General features: G+C 35.1%; 1 protein-coding gene across 4 annotated transcripts in view; it reads right to left on the minus strand.

Moving 5' to 3' along the window:
- The window catches only part of CNNM2 (cyclin and CBS domain divalent metal cation transport mediator 2), a 107,755-nt gene that overhangs the window by 12,918 nt on the left and 76,003 nt on the right, over positions 1-18,834 (minus strand). For 2 of the 4 annotated variants that reach the window (XM_026665196.2, XM_026665090.2), the window contains exons 2-5: positions 16,739-16,882; positions 13,492-13,629; positions 12,508-12,677; positions 839-932 (exon numbers count right to left, since the gene is read on the minus strand). In XM_026665196.2, coding sequence (XP_026520981.1) covers positions 839-932; positions 12,508-12,677; positions 13,492-13,629; positions 16,739-16,882 — 546 coding nt within the window. Of the gene's footprint in view, positions 1-838; positions 933-4,373; positions 4,415-11,630; positions 11,758-12,507; positions 12,678-13,491; positions 13,630-16,738; positions 16,883-18,834 lie in introns of those variants that run through there. The other 2 variants (XM_087964615.1, XR_015749418.1) reach the window with 2 other exon arrangements.

Below are 18,834 nucleotides of genomic sequence, written 5' to 3' on the forward strand. Positions count from 1 at the left end.
ACAGAGAAAAGTAGGAGAGCAGGGCAATGCCATTATTTGCTAACAAATACTTCCAAAATTGAACATGTTGCTATCAAAAGCACCAAGAATGGTTTCCCAATAAAACAGTAGCACAAAGATGAAGCCAAAGAGAAAATTCAGAGCTTGACCCAAGTTGTCCTTTATTCCTGATCTGATATAACAAAAATAAATTGTGCTGTATCAGATTGGGTAGCTAGAAATCTAGCTCTAAAAAGAGTTTTTTTAAATCTCTATTGAGATGTTTTAGATGTCTTAACCTTCTGAAAGACTATACTGTTTTCCTCTATTGAAACAGCTGTACCAGAATACTTCAGGATAAAAACAGTCTCTTCCCTCTCCCCAACAAATGCATAGGGGATACAGGTAGAATACTATACTTAGCTACAAAAAGTGATAGAAATAAACCTTGTGATAGAGTGCTATGGTGCTATTGACTGTTAACATACACTGCCCATGAGTACCCAAAATTTAGGTTTTAACAAATCTATTTATCATCTACTGAACAATTTTTATCCTTGTTAAATAAAACTGGCATTTATTTTTTGCAAATATCAGCTAAATAAGATTCTATCAGGCTTATCTTTCAATCTGCTATGAAAAAGATAATTGAATTTAACTGTATTTGCGAATCTTTGTAGCAGAAGCAATGATTTTATTATCTGATTAGCACATTTGAGTACTATTCTACTTTCTTGTCAATAAATATTAATTCATATGATTTGGTTTAAGATTTTTTCCAGGTTAAGTGACTTAAGCTAATATAGTACGCTATCATTTCTCTTAACAGCAGTTTCTGATGGAGATGGTGAAAAATTACCTGGTGAGGCTATGAGAGCCATCACTCCATAGTAAGAGAAAGCACCAGCTTCAAACTTCATTCCTTCTTTCCCAGCCTCTACTTCTACTTTTCCCTGCAGAGAAAAAAAAAAGATAACATTCCTATTTAGAATTAGAGCAAACGCTGGCCTAGCTACAGATCTATTAATTTGTTCACCTTAGCAATCATTTATTCTTTTTCAAAAATAGTTTTTCTTTTACATGTGTTCCGAAGTATAACTGGTTTGCCGTCAATACCTCAGAGGCTGTATTTCTCAATTATGCTCAATAATTGAACATAAAAGATTTTAAACAAAGGAATAAACCATTCTGGCTATGAATTAAACAGATTTACTATGAGGGACAGTGCCATATATATTTCACAATGACATCTGAAGGAATGCTTTATGCTTCTTTCCAATATATAACTTTCTATTCCCCTCTGCTGTTTCCTAACATTATCTTAAAGGCCAGGCAAGCCAGCTTTAGAGGACCAGATAGGTAGTTGCTTGAACTAAAGCCAATTGGTGGAGAAAGTGGAAAAATGGCAAATACAATGTGAGCTAACAGAGCAGAAGACATCAATTCCAAAATTGGCAAACTAGCATTGTTACTTTGAGAATCCCAATTCTATACCAGGTTCAAGGAATTCTATCTTCTGTGCAATTGTTCAACACTGATGGTACATATAAAAATGTTTGGTATTTATACTTTTGAAGCTTTGCATGCTTCAAATTCCAAATTAATTAGCAGCATACAAAAATGGAAATTTTAGAAGCTGCTGGGATCTGATGTTTCATGGTTAGTCCACAAAGAAAACGGCTCCTGTTTTTCGCAGATGGGACCAAGGCTGCTTCATAAAGTTTAGCAAAAAGTTGATTACGACGGGAAGAGCTCAATGTTCATTTTTGGTCATCTTAAAGGTAGCCAACTGTACCAAAGACATTGGGGATTTGGGGAAACAAAGTGAATTAAAAATAAGCAAAACAAAACTAGGAATATTTATTAAGAACTGAAAAAATATAACTTAAGAGAAGGACAAAACAGTAGAATTCTTATTCTGCTACTATCATGTCTACAGCAAAGTGCTTTCTTTCTTCACTTGAATTGGGAGGAAAATCTACCAAGTATTTTAGAGTCTACTTTTGCTGTTCCTCAGTAGCACAGCCAGTAGATACTCATTTCTGTGCTGTCCTTTCCTCTACCACTTACTATCATCTTCCAACAGGAAGGACTACCATCAATTATTTATTTATTTTATTTTTTATTTGATTTGTCAATCGCTTACAAGATACAGGTATAAGAATAAATATAGTTTTGAATACATGAGATAGATACTTATAAGGAAAAAAAATAGGACAGGGACGGTAGGCACGATTGGTACGCTTATGCACGCCCCCTGCAGGCCTCTTAGGAAGGGGGTGAGGTCAATAGTAGACAGTCTAAGGTTAAAGTTTTTGGGGGTTGAGGAAGAAACCACAGAGTCAGGTAGAGTATTCCAGACATTGACGACTCTGTTGCTGAAGTTGTATTTCCTGCAATCAAGTTTGGTGCAGTTAACCTTGAGTTTGTATTTGTATGAGTTTGTGTTGTTATGACTGAAGCTGAAGTATTCATTTGCAGGTAGGACATTGCAATGTATGATTTTATATACTATATTTAGATCGGACCAGAGGCGGCGTAGTTCTAGGTTTTCTAGGTCTAGAGTTTCAAGTCTGGTGGCATAAGGTATTCTGCAATGAGTAGAGGTACGGAGAACTCTTCTTGTGAAATATTTCTGACTTTGTCAATTGTGTTAATATCAGATACATGCTATGGGTTCCAGACTGATGAGCTATATTCAAGTATAGGTCTAGCAAATGTTTTGTATGCTCTAGTTTGTAGTGTGATATTACCAGAGAAGAAGCTACATAGGATTAGATTAACAGCTCTTAATGTCTTTTTGGCTAAGTAGTTACAGTGGGCTCTATATATGTATTCAATATATTTGGCATTCAGTTCAGTTTTGTATTGCTTAATTTTGACTTTATTACTAGAACTTTCATCGAACTAGTTCTGGAAATCACATGATTCCCAGTCCCCAAAGGCAGAAATGTACCACTCTAAAAATGAGAATTCATGTATAATAGAGGTCAGGGGCTGTCACGCACAAAGGCTGACAGCTTTCTTCAGCTGAGAGCTGTGAAGAGTGCAGTGCATCTCATCCCCTTGTTGGGCTCCTGACTAGAGGATAAAATCTAAATAGCTTTTTCTCCTTTTCCCCTCAAGAGTGTTAGCAGAAATGAATGCTTTTAAAATGGAACAAGGGTTTCACAGATATGAACAAGTGAGATTCACCACTTCAAGCATCCTATTTGGAAAACTGGGATGTTTTTTTCCATCTGACGTTCTCCATCACAATTAAGCTTTCTGTTTCTCCTTTAAGAGATACCCCTGCTAAATACATAGACCTTAGTTCAAAATATATATACTTAGATCAGCACTGTCTCTGTTTACAAGAGAGTCAAATTTCAAGGAAAGCAACCAATGGAATGAGCAAATTCATATTTATTGGATAGGGGAAGGAAAGAATATTCCAGAATGCTTCTAAGTTCAGATTTCTCTCTATATATATATACAAACACATGCATGCAGACAGATGTATACATACAAGCACACAGTTTCCCATTTAACTGGCTCTGCAGTCACATGTTCCCTCATCTCATTTGCAAATAGGAGGAAAAGTTATTGGCTGAAGTTCTCCCTTTTTTAAAATTTTTGCTTACCAACGGGAGTATTGATCTGCTGGTATACTTGTGGACCGTTTTCCACAAAGTCAACATTTTCTTGTCTAATTTATAATATTATCTTCTAAATTAAAAATGCAATGCCTCTCTTGTCAACTACACTGTAAGAGCCACAGAGTTTCAGAGCCCATTGGGTGGAGGGGAAGATTGCACCAGACAATCGAAGCCCAGAAGGTCACTGAGGGTTCCTCCTTCATATGACCTTAAATGACTGCATGGGAGGTATTTTGTTAGCAATGAACTGAAAATAAGATGCCAGCAGACTTAGCCCAACTTCTTCCTGTGAACAGCAAGCTGCTGACAAGGTGGAACTCTCTTGTGAGGATATGCCCTTAGGAAAAGTAAGTGAGCTGTCTTCACACCACAACAACCAAGTGGCATTTAAAGGAAAAATGAACCGAGAGCTACTAGATCATTAAAGAATATTACATACAGGTAGCCACAATTTGCAAAGAATATATCAGGAAAGCAAAAGCTCAGAATAAGCTGAATTAGCAAATGATCTCGGGAATAACAAAAAGAGATTCTTTGGGTATGTTTAAAATAAAAGAAAGAGGGAAAAATAGTATACCAGCTGCTAACTGAAGTTGGCAAATGATAACAGATAACAAAAGCAGAACTATTCAATTCCTATTTTAGCTCAGTCTTCTCTGAGAAAAGAATACGTGTTCCATCAGGGAATTATGAAGAACCCAAGGAAGGAACAGGTTTCCAATTCAAGCTTGTGAGAAATATTAGTCAGATACTGACCTTGAATGAGTTCAAATCTCCAGGGCCAGATGGATTGCATCCTAGGGAACAAAAGGAAATTGCTGAAGATCTGGCCAAAACTCTCCAAATCAGGTGAAATAACAGATGACTAGAAGAAGGAATGCAGTGTCCTTATAGAAAAAAAGGAACTGCAGACCAGTCAGTCTGACACCTGGGAAGATTTTGATTTTAAAGCAATTAATGTTAAGAGACTTGAAAATAATATGAAAAATACTAAAAAGTGTGGATTTATTAAGAACAAAACTTTCAAAACTGGTTTATTTTTTTACCAGGTAGCTTCCTTTATAGTCTGTAGAAATGTAGTAGGAATAAACGTATCTTGATTAGCAAAAAATTCATCAGCTACTCTGTGGCACTCTGGTTAGCAAGTATCAGCTGAATCACACATCTGTAATATGGATCTACAGATTATTTGAAAACCATTCTTGAAACTGAATTTTAATTTCTCAAACTGAAGTGATATATAAAATAGGATACCACAAAGCTTAGCCCTGGACTATTTTCATTAATATTAATAAGTTGAATGAAGAAATAGAAGGGATTTATAAAATTAGATGATCCAAACTGATGTTAATACTCTATAAGACAGAAGTAAAATTCAAAATAAACCTGAGATAAAAGAGAAATGGATTTTAAAAACATAGAGGAGAGGTTCCTTCTAAGGATGGAGAAAAGTTTGCAACAGGGATCTCGATTTAATTTTGACATATAGAAATATCTGTACTGGCTCATTGCCGCAATACAAACAACTTCATTAAAGCAAAACCTTAATAATGTTCTCTCTACCAAATGATACAGTTATCATACACACAAGAATGGGACTGATTTCTTTAGATGGATGGAGTTTTTGTTGTCTTCTCTGACAGGATGTATTACCACAAAAATGCTAAATATATATTTCCTAAAATTTGCAAGATGAATTACATCAGGGACTGAGAATGATGTTACTCTGCTTGTTTATATGAACAATGGCTCTCTGAGGTGACCTGAGTGGATTAATTTTAAAAAACTAAAGACTTTAAGCAACTTTGCAAAGAAGTTCTAAGTAACAGGTGTGACATCATCATTTTGTTACCAACCATCAATCATATATTTGATCCAAACCTAAATGTGTATCCCACTGTAAGTTCAATGGAAATAAGAGCAAAGAAAGGTCAACAGTTTTATTGGTGAACCCTGTCCATCAAAGAAAAGAAACACAAGTTGCCATGGAAGACAAGGGTACTCCCAAAAGCGCACTGTGAGAAGAATGAGTAATTGGCATCATGTAATAGCTGAACAAATAACATTATTATAAGAATAATTGTTATAAAATGGAAAAAGCCTCTGAACCGTGAAAAGGCTGATCCCAAGCGGGACTCATGAAGTCAATATGACAGAATGTCTTATGGAATGGCAGAAAGATCTCTGCATGACTGAAATTCAGGAGGATCCTAGAAAGAATAAGGTTTGACATAGCTGAAAGTGCAATCTTATGGAAAGTTCTATGGGACTGAGAAAGGGTAGCTTGGACATGTCCTCAAGTGGAAAATCAAACTGATCCACCAGGAATCAATGTGAAATAGTATTTAAGAGACTGAAGTAGGAATGGTTAGGTTCAAATCTACCCTTAGTTATAGAAACTTAGTGTGACTTAAGAGACAATCCCTTTATCTTGGTGCAATCTAGCTCACAGGACAGATGGATTTCTCTTTGTAAGCTATACGTTGCTCCTGGAAAAAAAAACAAGAAATATATTCAACAAATAAAATAAATAAATCATTTATATAAAGATATAGATACTGCTATATGGGATATAATTTTATAGCCATGATGCCAACCAGGAATAAATTTTACTGAAACAAACATTTAAACATTTATTCTTCTTAATCCGATAAGTATTTTCTACTTAGTTAAGAGTTGATCTCATTCTCAAATATGTTTAGTGTGGTCAGAAATTCTGGCAAGACTGGAACAACAGCAGGAATGCAAATTAGTTAAATGAAATAACACACTTTTAACCTGAAGAAAGTTAAAATCAGTTCTCACAGCATACAGGACTAAGAGAAAATCTTTCTAACCATAAGAACAGCACAATAGAGGAATCAATTATCAAAGAAGGTAATAGGCTCCCTTTTGGTTGAACTATTTAAATGGAGACTGGATATCCAGCCATTGGGAATGCTTTCATTTTAATTCCTTTGCAAAACAGGATTATACCTTGATAGATAAAATTCTGTGAAAGGCAAGGTTCACACATGATAGTACACCAAAGCTGTTTTGACTGCGGCATATTGAAGAAAATGCAATGTGAGGTAGCTTATTATTATAATAACCTAAAACTAAACAAATTACATTATGACTTATTATAATGTGTGAATCCAACCAAAATCTCTATGGAAAATAGAATGAGTTCTAACTCTCAGAATAAAGCTTTAAACTATTCCAAGAATTCATCCCACCAACACATCTGAGAAACAATACACAGATCATTAAAAGTGTCATAGCTATATTACCCTAAATACCAACCTAAAAACAGCAATAGACAGTTTCAGTAAGTACAAGTTCTACAAAGCTATTAGATATACTGTTACATATTTCAATACAAAGAAAGATCAAAAGAGTTTCTGATCCAAATACCACTGAGGCCTTCTGTGAACCCCTTCAGCATGTAATACAGACAGTATCTTTCCTTCTTTACAAAACATTTAAAGGTACTTTGGATTAATAGGCAGTAATTGGACCAAAACCACTCAGTGAACTTCATGACTCCATGGCATCTGACCACTACCACTGATTCTCAAACCTAGCCAAATAGAAATTGTGTGAATTGGCAACTCTAGAGTTCAACCATTGGATTGATGGACTGCATTAATGAGGTTTTACCCTCTTGCAGCTGTGACTGCTTTGGGAAAGGATGCTCTTTCATCTAAGTTATCACTAGAGTTCTATTAACAGAAAATACATTTGTTCAGCTTCATTTGATACATTAGGTTCTACAAATAGTCCTTGACTATTTTATTGATCATTTATTTAACCAAGTTCAGAGTTATGACAGCCTTGGAAAAATTGGCTTACTTTTTACATTTAGTTCTACAGGTGGTGCTCACATTTACAACTATCACACCACCCTCATGCTTATAATTTGGGCACCAGCTCACATTTACAGCATTCTGTGGTCATGTGATTTTTTTTCTGCCAATACCATTGGGAAAAGCTGGATTCACTTTACAACCCCTGTAAAATGGTCATAAAATCAGATCTGACTCTGACTTATGCCCACAATGATTTATGACAGAAGTTCTTGTCCCAATTGTAGTCATAAGTTGAGGACTACCCATATCATATTTGGATATAAATAGCCAAGACAGAATGTCCCACACTCACATTTACTTTTGATTTGGTTTCTTTTCTCATTTAGAATGACTATGATTTCAAGAAAAAAAGAAAAAAAGATTTTTTTTACAAATGGAATATAAATGGAAAAAATGATATTGATATTTCTAGCTATTTTTAATGACCTTGTTTTTAAGAAGCGCCAAGAAAGATAATGACAGTTTTCTTTATAGGAAGACTGACAGCACATTTCACAATGTTTGCATCAGTAGTAGGGAAACCATCATCTTCTTTAAAATTCAACTATCCCTTCAACTGATCAAAAAAATCTTAAGAAGGATTTATACTGTAAGTTATTTCCTTTACATTTTGATATGAGGTAATAAAACAATGACTAGATCTAGCAAATGAGAGAAAAATAGACTCAGTAGAGGAAGGTAAAATCCTTTTTGAGTTATAAAACAAATTTTGAGCACCATTAAAAATCTTCAAGTCAGAGTCTAAATTATTGGCTTTTCCTGAGAACGTTAGCTATAGGGGTACTTTTTGAACAATAAGTTCTGAATGCTGAATGGCAAATGAGTTAGCCTTAGTCTTTAATATTACATCTCAGAAATGGAATCTTGCCAACTTGAAACTCCCAAATCATCACAAAGCCTTTTCTCAAGCTTGACTTCACATTTGCTCTTCTGCTCTGCTGGAAGGCAGATTTACAGTGAGCCAATAAAAGTTTGTACCTGTTCTTTTGACTCAAGGACACTTGATACAAATGAAATGTTTTCATACAATGCTGTATAATATATAATGAGGTTAAGTTATACATCTCTGTTGGGGCTGGGCAAGTGATGCTGTTGCAGTGTTTCTGAGAGCCTGGAGGCTATGGAGGTCTGGATGGGGATTTCAACTCAACCCAGACTAATTTTGCCAGATTCGCATTGGGTGTTTGACCCACCAGGGAATGGTGACTTGTCATCTTTGACTAGGGATGGTATTGCATTTCCCTGGACTAAGTGGATTGCAATTAGGGGTGGAGATGGGGATTCCTGGATTCACTGCTCCTATAGATCAGATATAGCCATGGCAAGAGGCTTTGTACAGATTTGTTTTGTACAGCAATAGCACTCTTTTCTGGACCACAATCGCTCACGTAATAGTTATCTCATGGTTGCATTATTATAAAGCTCTAAATCTGCCCTTAAAGTCCACTTGGAAGTTACAACTAACCCAGAACACAGCGGCACCCACAGGCTCACCTATGTTATAACTTCATTGTATGAGCCATACTGGTTCCCTGATTTCTCCCAGGTGTAATTCAAGATGATGGTTATTTATTTACTTATTAAATTTATATTGCAGCTTATTCACCCATGATGACTCAAGGCGGCTTACAGAATATAAAAACCACATTTAAAACCATAAATCTAATTAAAAATCAAATAAATTAATATAATAATAAAATCATAATAAAATTATCCTCCCTCCACCCGCCCCAGTGACAGCAGATCACAGGAGTCATTTAAATGGGTTATCACCCTTAAAGCCCTACAGGCCATGATACCTGATTATTTGTGGGGCTGCCTCTCTCTAAGAATATACACCCACTAGATCAGATAGGGTGGGCATACTCAAGGTCCCCTCCCTGAAATCTTGTGAGGTCTTGGAAGCATGTCTTGGAAACCTGTCTTTTCGGCTGCTCCTACCATCCCACTGGTAATTTGACAGACCCCACCATTCTAGTCTTCTAGAAGATCATTAAAACTTCACTTTTTATTGAGGTGCTGACATTGTGTGCATAGAAGTTATGGAAATACTATAGTTGACTCTGCTGTGAGGCATCTCAAGGGGGACATTTCAAGGGGTACAATTATGGCTTAGGGTTTTTATTGTTTTACAGTTTTTATTATTTTTATTATTGTTTTATTAAGTGGTTTTATGGTTATTGTGAGCCATGCAGAACTGCTTAAAATGGGTGGCCATATAAACGTTTTAATTAAATAAATAAAATAATATTAACTCTAAATATTAATTCTAATATTAATTATGCTCCATTTAGTAAACCTTCAAGGGCACCCAGATTAATTCCTCAATCTTATACACAGCCAAATTCTATAGGCATCATGTAGAGTACAGCAATAAATAGTAAGAGTATTCTATCAAAACCAGTTCCCTCTCCAGCTATAGCACTTATTCCCTATTGCTTTTATCTTACAATCTGTTTGTTTCACACTGTTTTATTCATTATGTAACTCAGTATTGGATTACTGTCTGGACTTTATTTCTTGTAGGCCTTTGGCTATAACAATGAATTCATTCATTCAAAGCTAGAGGTGACTCAAGAATAGATTATGATCCTGATCATAGAGGCCAAGAAAACAACTATATTATCAATATGATTAAAATGCTTTTGCTTAAACATTCATTAGGTGGGATCATTCTTAGCACCTAATTATATAAGAAAGTTTATGCAATATACTGTATATGTTGTGGCACAGGCTTTCACTGACTACATAAAATGCATAAACTGTTATCCAAAATTGATAAGTTTATTTCTCTGTGTGGGGTTGCATGCTAGGCAGTGGAACTAGAAACATTGGACTTTTTTTCAAGAATAGAAGATTCTTCTACTAGTTTTTAGTATAAAACAAATCACAGTGTTTGTGTTGAGCAAAGGAGTTTCTAATATTTACTATAATTTTCTACTATGTATTTTATCTATCATATAAATTACAACTCTTGGAAAAAAAAGTCTGTTTGAATTTTATAACATGTACATTCAATATACAAAAGAAGTAAAATGAAAATACTCTAAGTATACAGAAATACTTTTTAAATAAAAAGTAATATATATTATTAAACAAGCTCAATAAGATCAGATATGCAACATTTTTTCTTCATGACTAATTTTAAAGGCTTTTTAAAATACCTCATAAAAAACAAGTAAAACTGCAGTTAAAATATAAAATATATTAAACCATATCTCGAGCATATTTCAAATTTCCTTCAGGACTTAATGACTCTTCATGCTATTTTGGGCCATCAGAGAAAGGCTCCGGAATTCAGTTTGTTTTTCTCTCTAAAAATAACATCTGCATAGGTATCTGAGGTAAACAAATTTGTGCAAATCGAATTATTTTTATCAATGAAGAAGATATTGTTCCTAACAAACATTCAGACTACCTTGTGAATTGATTTGCAAGAATATCAAAACCATAATAGCTAAGTGGAAATACTGTAGAAGATTTCAGTTTTATTTAAAAACATCAAAGTAATGCATTAATCTAAATAGTACTGTCAAATACCAGATCTAAAGACCACAAAATTGCTTGTGTTTTTTGTGTGTATCTTCATTTGTTTTAAAAGCAAACCGGTAGGTGGTGCTGTTTGCTTCTACAGTATACATAATTGTTTAGTTTATTAGGCAAAACTAAGATTAGTCCAATTCATATTACAGATTACCCATAAAATAATGCCCCAAGTTAATAATATGCATACTAGGATTGCATCAAAATGTCATCTGTTCTGGTTATTGACTTAAAAATATTTACTTTTGGGAAGAAGTGTGATTTTCAAGTTTATTTGCTGTTTAATTGTTTCCAATCTGTTCCCACCACTTTAAAATAATTTGGTCTTCACTCTATTTTGATGATGCCAAAAACCAAAACTCAGATAACATTACCTTCCAGATGTTCCTTACTTACAATTCTCAGTATCCTTAGCCAACGTAATGAGCAATGGAAATGGTGACTTGAAAACATTTACAAGGACTTAAATTATGTAATTAATTGGATGATTTTAATGGTTCATTAAAAATAGTTAATATTAATTAGGAGTATATCTAATATTGTATGGTGATCAATACATTGAATAACTGAATAAGAATGTAATACATGGCCCTGGTTTTATACAGGCTAATATTTTCACCTTTTCTTCAAAAGGGTCAACAGCAATTTCTTCGGTCATTTTCAGATTGTGCCTTTTTCTTTCATCTCATGCTTTATTGTAATGGAATGTATGAAAGATCTTGGGGGAAAAGAGGAGGAGATGCTGCCTAGGAAGCAATCAGACAAGAGAAGCAGGAGCCTGCAGTCGCTTTATGTCAGAGAAACTTAAGAAAGACCCACTTTAATGGACCAAGTAGTGAAATTTGTGTCTTCAGACTTGCAAGTTTCTATTAATGTAGCCTTACAATAAAGTAAATTAGTTCATTTTGTCATATTTCCTGTCTAGTTTACCAGAGAGAGCCAACATTTATCAATGTAATTATGTTTTTTTTTTAAATGTATTTTCTACTCCTGAATACAAGGCCCAGTTTTAATCAGAAATCCCCAAAATTTTAATAGAAACATCATTTTTTTACTGAAAATCAAATTGTTTCAATAAGTGGAAGGCTCAATTTCCCATTAAATAAGATGGCATCGATTGAAGTCTTTCTTTAAAAAGTGACTCAGACTGGAACTATGGAAGGAGGAACTGTTGTCTTGACTTTTGCCCTTTTCTTGCTATTTTAAACTAGCGCAGCTCCATCCTCCCACTGAAAAAAGAGCTCCTACTCTTACCAATGGATCTTTTGGCAACACCTCCGAAGCTGCCATTTATTTTTTTAAAGCCATTCATTCGCTATTAGGGTGAATGGTATCTTGCTTAACCAAATCTTAGGTTGCATAATGGAGGCAAAACAAGTAACAAGGTAATCCAGGAATTATGATGACCCTTCTGTCATTAGAGACTGTCACTGAATAGCCATGCTGATCAGAGGAGAGTTGCAGGAGAAACAAATGTTTATAATTATAGGTCTGACCTGTAAAATTAGAATGAAGTAATCAATAGGTTTGTTTCGCTGATAGAGGTAGTATTCAGGGGCTTTCTTGTTTTTCTCATCATACTTCAGCTCCTGAATCACATTGGGATGCTTTAGTAACCTCAGGAGGATCTTTTCAGACATTTGGGATGGGCCAAATGCTTCAACCTCTGCAAACACAAAAAACAACTTGATTGATAATGTATAGTAAGTTTATTAAGACATAATATATTGATTAGCATGTTATTAAAATAAATACAAAAGTGGGATGGCAAATGTCTCAGGGCAACACATCTCTGTTAAGTGATTACCTCTGTCCTGTGCCATGGACACCAACCATGTCCATGTCACTGCTCAGACTGCTCAAGAATTTATCAACCCATTTGGGCAATATTAGACTGCAGGTAGTCTAATATTCATAAAGAGAGACCAGAAGTGGAGGAACCAATTAAAGAAGACATCTTTCTTCCATTTTTGCTGGCTACTCTACCTCTGGAAATTGGGCCTAAAATATTTTTCCTCCCAAAAGGAAAAAGGCACACATATAAAAGAGAGAAAAAAACTGGGGAGAACGGAGGGAGAAAAAAGGGGAAGGTTTATCTTGAATTGAAAATAGACAGGATTCAGTCCTCCTACACATTTGTTTCATTTCAGCAACTATGTTTAATTAAATGAAAGGCAAAGAAATTTACATGGTTTTTCTAGTGGTATCCAGTTCAGTTTGAGCCTGATCAAATCAATGTGATGCTGCTCCTTACCCTGGCCTCCTCGAAAAATTTTAAGTTGTACTAACACAATTTCTCTTAAACTCTCAGAATTTCTATCAGCACTGAGTATAAAGTAGAAGAGAATATAATGAACAAGGAGACACAGTATACAATTCCCTAATACAGCTTCCCTACCCCATCTACTGTTTCATTGATTCTGTTAACAATCTAGCAGTTAGATCCTAATGTGATAAGAACTTTAATAATTCACACTTGCCTGTTGCTAGGAAACGGTGCATTGCCAAAAGCAATTGTGGTGAGATTTTAACCTTCATTTCACTATCTGTCTGTTTGAAGGCAGAGAAATCCTGTTTTCTCTCCCGATGGGCTACTTTCTTTTTGGTCTTGTTATCAGCTAGAGATAAAACAAATAAAATATTCATTATATTTTGTTCCAGTGTTTACCTTATGATTCCATTTTTAACATTGGTACACAGTTATTATAAGCTGTTATTATATACACAAATAGACGTTCACAAACTTCTGAGAAATTCCACCGATCTAATTAAAAGTTTGTGGTATCTGGTAACTTTTGATAAAAGTCTTTATCTTCATCAAAGCAAGCTACTGAGTACATTAATGTAAGATCTGTCTTCATTAGGCTAGCATGAGTGTTCCCACTGCTGCTTTTCTGCATTAAAAATTATGGCAGTGAGCCATAAATTATGGCACTGAGGAAGTGTTCCTGGCTTTACAAATAATGACAACAATGAGGAAAAGAGATAATGGGCAGAAAATAATCCAACATTCCTTTGAATAGTGATAAGACAAAATATTGGCATTTTTGTTTTTCTTGTACCAACACGTTTTATACTAATAGGAGAACTGCATTAATTTTAATCGAGTTACAGGGTCAGATGAAACTGTTGGCTATTTTTCATGTAGAAAATAATGTAACAATCCTTTTCATAAAATAAGTACTGGGTGGTATCCAATATCAGCTAAAGTTTGTCTGAGAAACAGACTTCTTCTTCCTCAGCTCTTCTCCTTAAACTCACTAGAGAATTCCTCAACTCTCATGATTCCATAGGACTTGTGAAGGAAGCTGAAAAAGGAAGGACCCTATTCTGATCCCCACATAAAGACATTATGGAAACAGTTCCCTAAACCAAACAGGAAACAGGATTAGATGAACTAATTTTATTTTAAAATGTATTTATTTTTTAATATTTATTACATTAAAAAGAGAATCTTGCAAACCTGAAGGTACAAACTTCCTCTTGTCACTTTTAACTGATTGATCCATCAGGAAGGATCCTTTCTAAGTTTCTTTTCCTAATAGTTAAGCCATTGGGTCTCTTACATCTCTTGTCTGTTTCCTAGGTAGATCTCTTCCTTTCCCCACCCTCAAGGTCATTTACACATTCCATACATCAGGAGGGCCTTTGTACAATTTGTACTGTGCGCCGCTTGCACCTGTTCTTGGATCATGAGGTTCTGCCCACAATTACTCACTCCATGGTCATCTTCTAAAAGGATTAGTACAATGCTGCTGCCTTTGAAGAGCATCCAGAAGCTCTAGCTGCAATGGCATGGGCAATTATATATGTCTCTAGAAAGACACATTACACCTTTAGTCTGTGAGTTTGCATTGGTTACCAATTTGTCTCCTGGCACAATTCAGGGTGCTAGTTTTGATCTTCAAAGCCCTACATGACATCAGCCCATGTTATCTGAGGGACTGCCTCTCCTTGATTACATTTAGCCATCCCATCAAGTCTGGCAGGAGAGTCATGCTGTAGGACCCATCCATTAAAAAAATTATGTCTGATGGGACCTAGAAAAAAAGTATTTTCTGCCATAGCACCTGCCCTTTGCAATATTATTTGCCCTGAATTTATCCCGAACCCTTATAGTCATCCTGAAAGTCTTAACACATGCTTTTGCATCAGGCCTGGGGCTTCCCTGACAGCAGGGAGTCTGTACAGTGGCTACATCGTACTTAACATTCTGATTTTGACCTTCTTGCAATCTCCTTTTTAAATAATTGTTTTTAACAAAACAATTTTAACAAATTAAATAATTAATTTAGTTGGTATATGTGTAAACCAGTGGTTTTGAGGCACAATGCCCAGAGTCACCTTGTGAGAGATGGGCAGCTATATAGATCTGGTAAAACAAACAAAAATGAACAGGATTCATGTAGAAAAGGTATAGGTAAAGAGATTTTAATAGGAGATTAAGATATATCACAGTGAGCAAACTTGAGTAGTAGAGTAAAAAATGTCCTAAAGAAAGGATAGCACAGAGGTCTCAGAAAATTGTAGTCTATAGATCACTGCAGAAACACTAGGAACTCCTTAATTGACTGCATAAGGTTACATCTCCAAAGGTGACCTGATCGGTGACCTGTTCTCAAACTATTTAGAAAGTTATATACTGTGAAGTTTATTTGCAAACTAATAGGCAGTCACAGCAGTTATTTCAGCAGTAGCAGAATATGTATAGATATTCCTTCAGGAACTTGGCTGCTTCCTGGATCTCTAGCTACAGCTTGAGGATCGAACCATATCAAACCCATTAATGGAAGAAAACTCATTAATGGAAGATACCCCTGTCCAGGAAAAGTTATAGCTGGTATACTAACAAATGTTCTAGGTCAGAGGTGTCCAACCTTGGCAACTTTAAGACCTGTGGACTTCAACTCCCAGAGTTCCTCAGCCAGCAAAACTGGCTGAGGAACTCTGGGAGTTGAAGTCCACAAGTCTTAAAGTTGCCAAGGTTGGACACCCCTGTTCTAGGTCATAGAACTCATTTGGGCCTCCAATGATGATAAACCAAAGTCACATATTGAAGAACCACATTTTCCCAACTGAGGCTCTGTGTTGTTAGGATTCAGCCTCTGAATTTGCATTTGTTCAGCATCTGAAAATATGCTCGATCAGATATGACAGCATAACAAAAATACATGTTCATCTTCCAAAATGCCTGTGGTCCAATCTACATTATTTTTTCACAACTGTCTGCCTCTTTTCCACAACAAACTGCAGTGATGGCACATGAGGTAACAAACCATGCACTGAGGTAATAAAAATTTTCTGACATTTTCAGAGAAGACATACACAGTGCTGCTAAGGGCTAATCCAAGACACGCAGCTACCTAATGCGTGATACTATTCTTACACTCTCAAATACCATGTATAGAAGACAATGAGAATGATAGTTGAATAAAAGCATCAGATCATTTTAAAGCATCTGGCTAAGTTAAAGGCTTTAAAATTGATCACATGGTGAAAAATTTGACCTTTATCTTCTAAAATAGCTGTCTTAGTGATAAGAGTCTCTTTTTTTGTTACAATACAGAGGCAGTCACATGCATTTTAAATTGAGCTAGGCTTTCAATTTTCGTTCATATTTAATTCTCCTCAAAGTGTAATTTCCCTCAAAAAATAAAAAGACAGAAAACTTTATTATAAGGCCTTTATATAATTCTGAGGGCAAACACTGTGGTGCTTAATACTCACTGTAGAGATCTGTTTCATCTAGAATCTCAGACTTGATGATCTCTTCAATTACATCTTCCAAGGTAACAATGCCCAAGACTTCATAAAAAGGATCCCCTTCCCCTTCATTATTCACCCGCTGCACAATTGCCAAGTGAGATTTACCTGCACAAAGTAGTAGACCAAGAAATTAGAATTTAGAGCAAAAGGACTGACTGGTCAGTTCCAAAATGGCACAGATGAATCTTATAATGCAACAACATATAATTTAAGGGACACCTGATGCTTAAAAAACATCAAAAACAAAAACCTACCTAAAAGTTTACCAAACATTTTTAGAGGCAATCATAACTAGAGACGTTTTTTTCTCATTGCGTACCATAGGAAGTAGGGTTACTTGAGTATGGACATTAATTAGGTAGTTGGAGTCTATTTTTCAATGTTTTGTTTGAGAAGCTTGGATAGGGAAATAAGGAGCAAAATGGACATATTATTTATATTACTTTTAAAGCAGCAAAAAGGAAAAGCCACACTGCTATAGATTAGTAATTTTGCTAAATTATGGGAGTATAACCTGGAAGTGCTCTGGGAATCACAAAATGGGGGGAGGGAGGTCCACAAATTATCTAATCCTATTAAGGTTTTTCACCTTGTAGAACATTAAGTCTCCTAACAAGGAACAGATGATATTCCTAACATCTTTAACCACTTCACAAAGATTATCACCATTATCATATCAAATGCAACAAATATGATTTTTTTGTATCCAAAATATATAAAATATATTAAACAAAACAAGTCCAACCAGCATAAATTCAATTAAAGCAATATCCAAACAACAAAGCAGGAACAAGGCTTTATATTAAAATAGAAATTTTAAACATCAGAGATTAATATTTTTTATCAGCCACCCAGTGTCACTGGCAGCAAGTAGGTGGTCATATAAATTCAAACAAACAAATAAATAACACACTATCTTCCAAGAAATCTCTATGACCCAAAATCTAGTTTGTACTAAATTATGTATGCATAATTATATCATAATATGCATTATGTATGCATATTATTTAAATTTTAAATAAATTTAAAATTGCTTTCATCCATTGCCCTCTCCTCAGGAAAATATTTCACATTTAAATTACTAATTATTGTGTGCTATACATATTGTGTGCTATACTAGAAACAGTTGAATTTGATCATTTGAGATTTTAGAGAATCAAAACAATTTTTTACTGAATGGCAGGTAAAGACTGCATTTTGTCAAGAGCAAATGGCTGAAGATTAAATATGACATTCTCAAGCATGTTTGATTGTATTTATTAATTTCTAATATATTTATACAATCCTATTATTCATTTTTAACCTATTGTATTTTGTATAAATGAGTTCCAAGTTTCATTATATTTGACTGTACAAAGTCTACCTGTATTGGCCATCTGTCCAAAGGTGGTAAATGTAATCACAACTTCAATCCACTGATTGAATGCGGCCATACATTTATGTTTCCAATATTGCACTAGACATAATTCTTGACTTACAACAACTGGGACAAGAATTTCTGTTGCTAATTTCCGTTGTTACAACCTTCTTTGCCATGGTTGCTAAGTGAATTATTGAAACATGCAATAATTAAGTGAATCTGTTTTTTCCCCAGTGGTGGGATTCAAAATTTTTTACTAATGGTTCTGTGGGCGTGGCTTGGTGGGCGTGGCAGGGGAAGGATACTGTAAAACCTCCGGTCAGAGCTGGTATTTGCCGATTCTCTGAACTACTCAAAATTTCCACTACCGGTTCTCCAGAACTGGTCAGAACTTACTGAATACCACCTCTGCTTTCCTTGTCAGAAGTTGGCTGGCATTGTCGCAATGACCCCAGAATTCTGCATCCATTGTAAATATATGACAGCTACCAAACAGCCAAATTTTGATTATGTAACCGTGAGGATACTGCAACAATTGTAATTGTAAGGACTGGTTGAGAGTCACTTTTTCAGTGCTGTTGTAACTTTTTGAACAGTCTTTGAACCACTAATTAATGATTGTAAATGAAATATTATCTGTATCTGTAACAACCTTTTGGCCATAGTAAAGGCATGGAAAATCCATTTATGTTATTTT

This window comes from Notechis scutatus, chromosome 4 (genome assembly GCF_049901735.1).
Source record: "Notechis scutatus isolate UNSWTSFEM ecotype Mainland chromosome 4, rNotScu1.2, whole genome shotgun sequence".
NCBI classification, from domain to species: Eukaryota; Metazoa; Chordata; class Lepidosauria; order Squamata; family Elapidae; genus Notechis; species Notechis scutatus.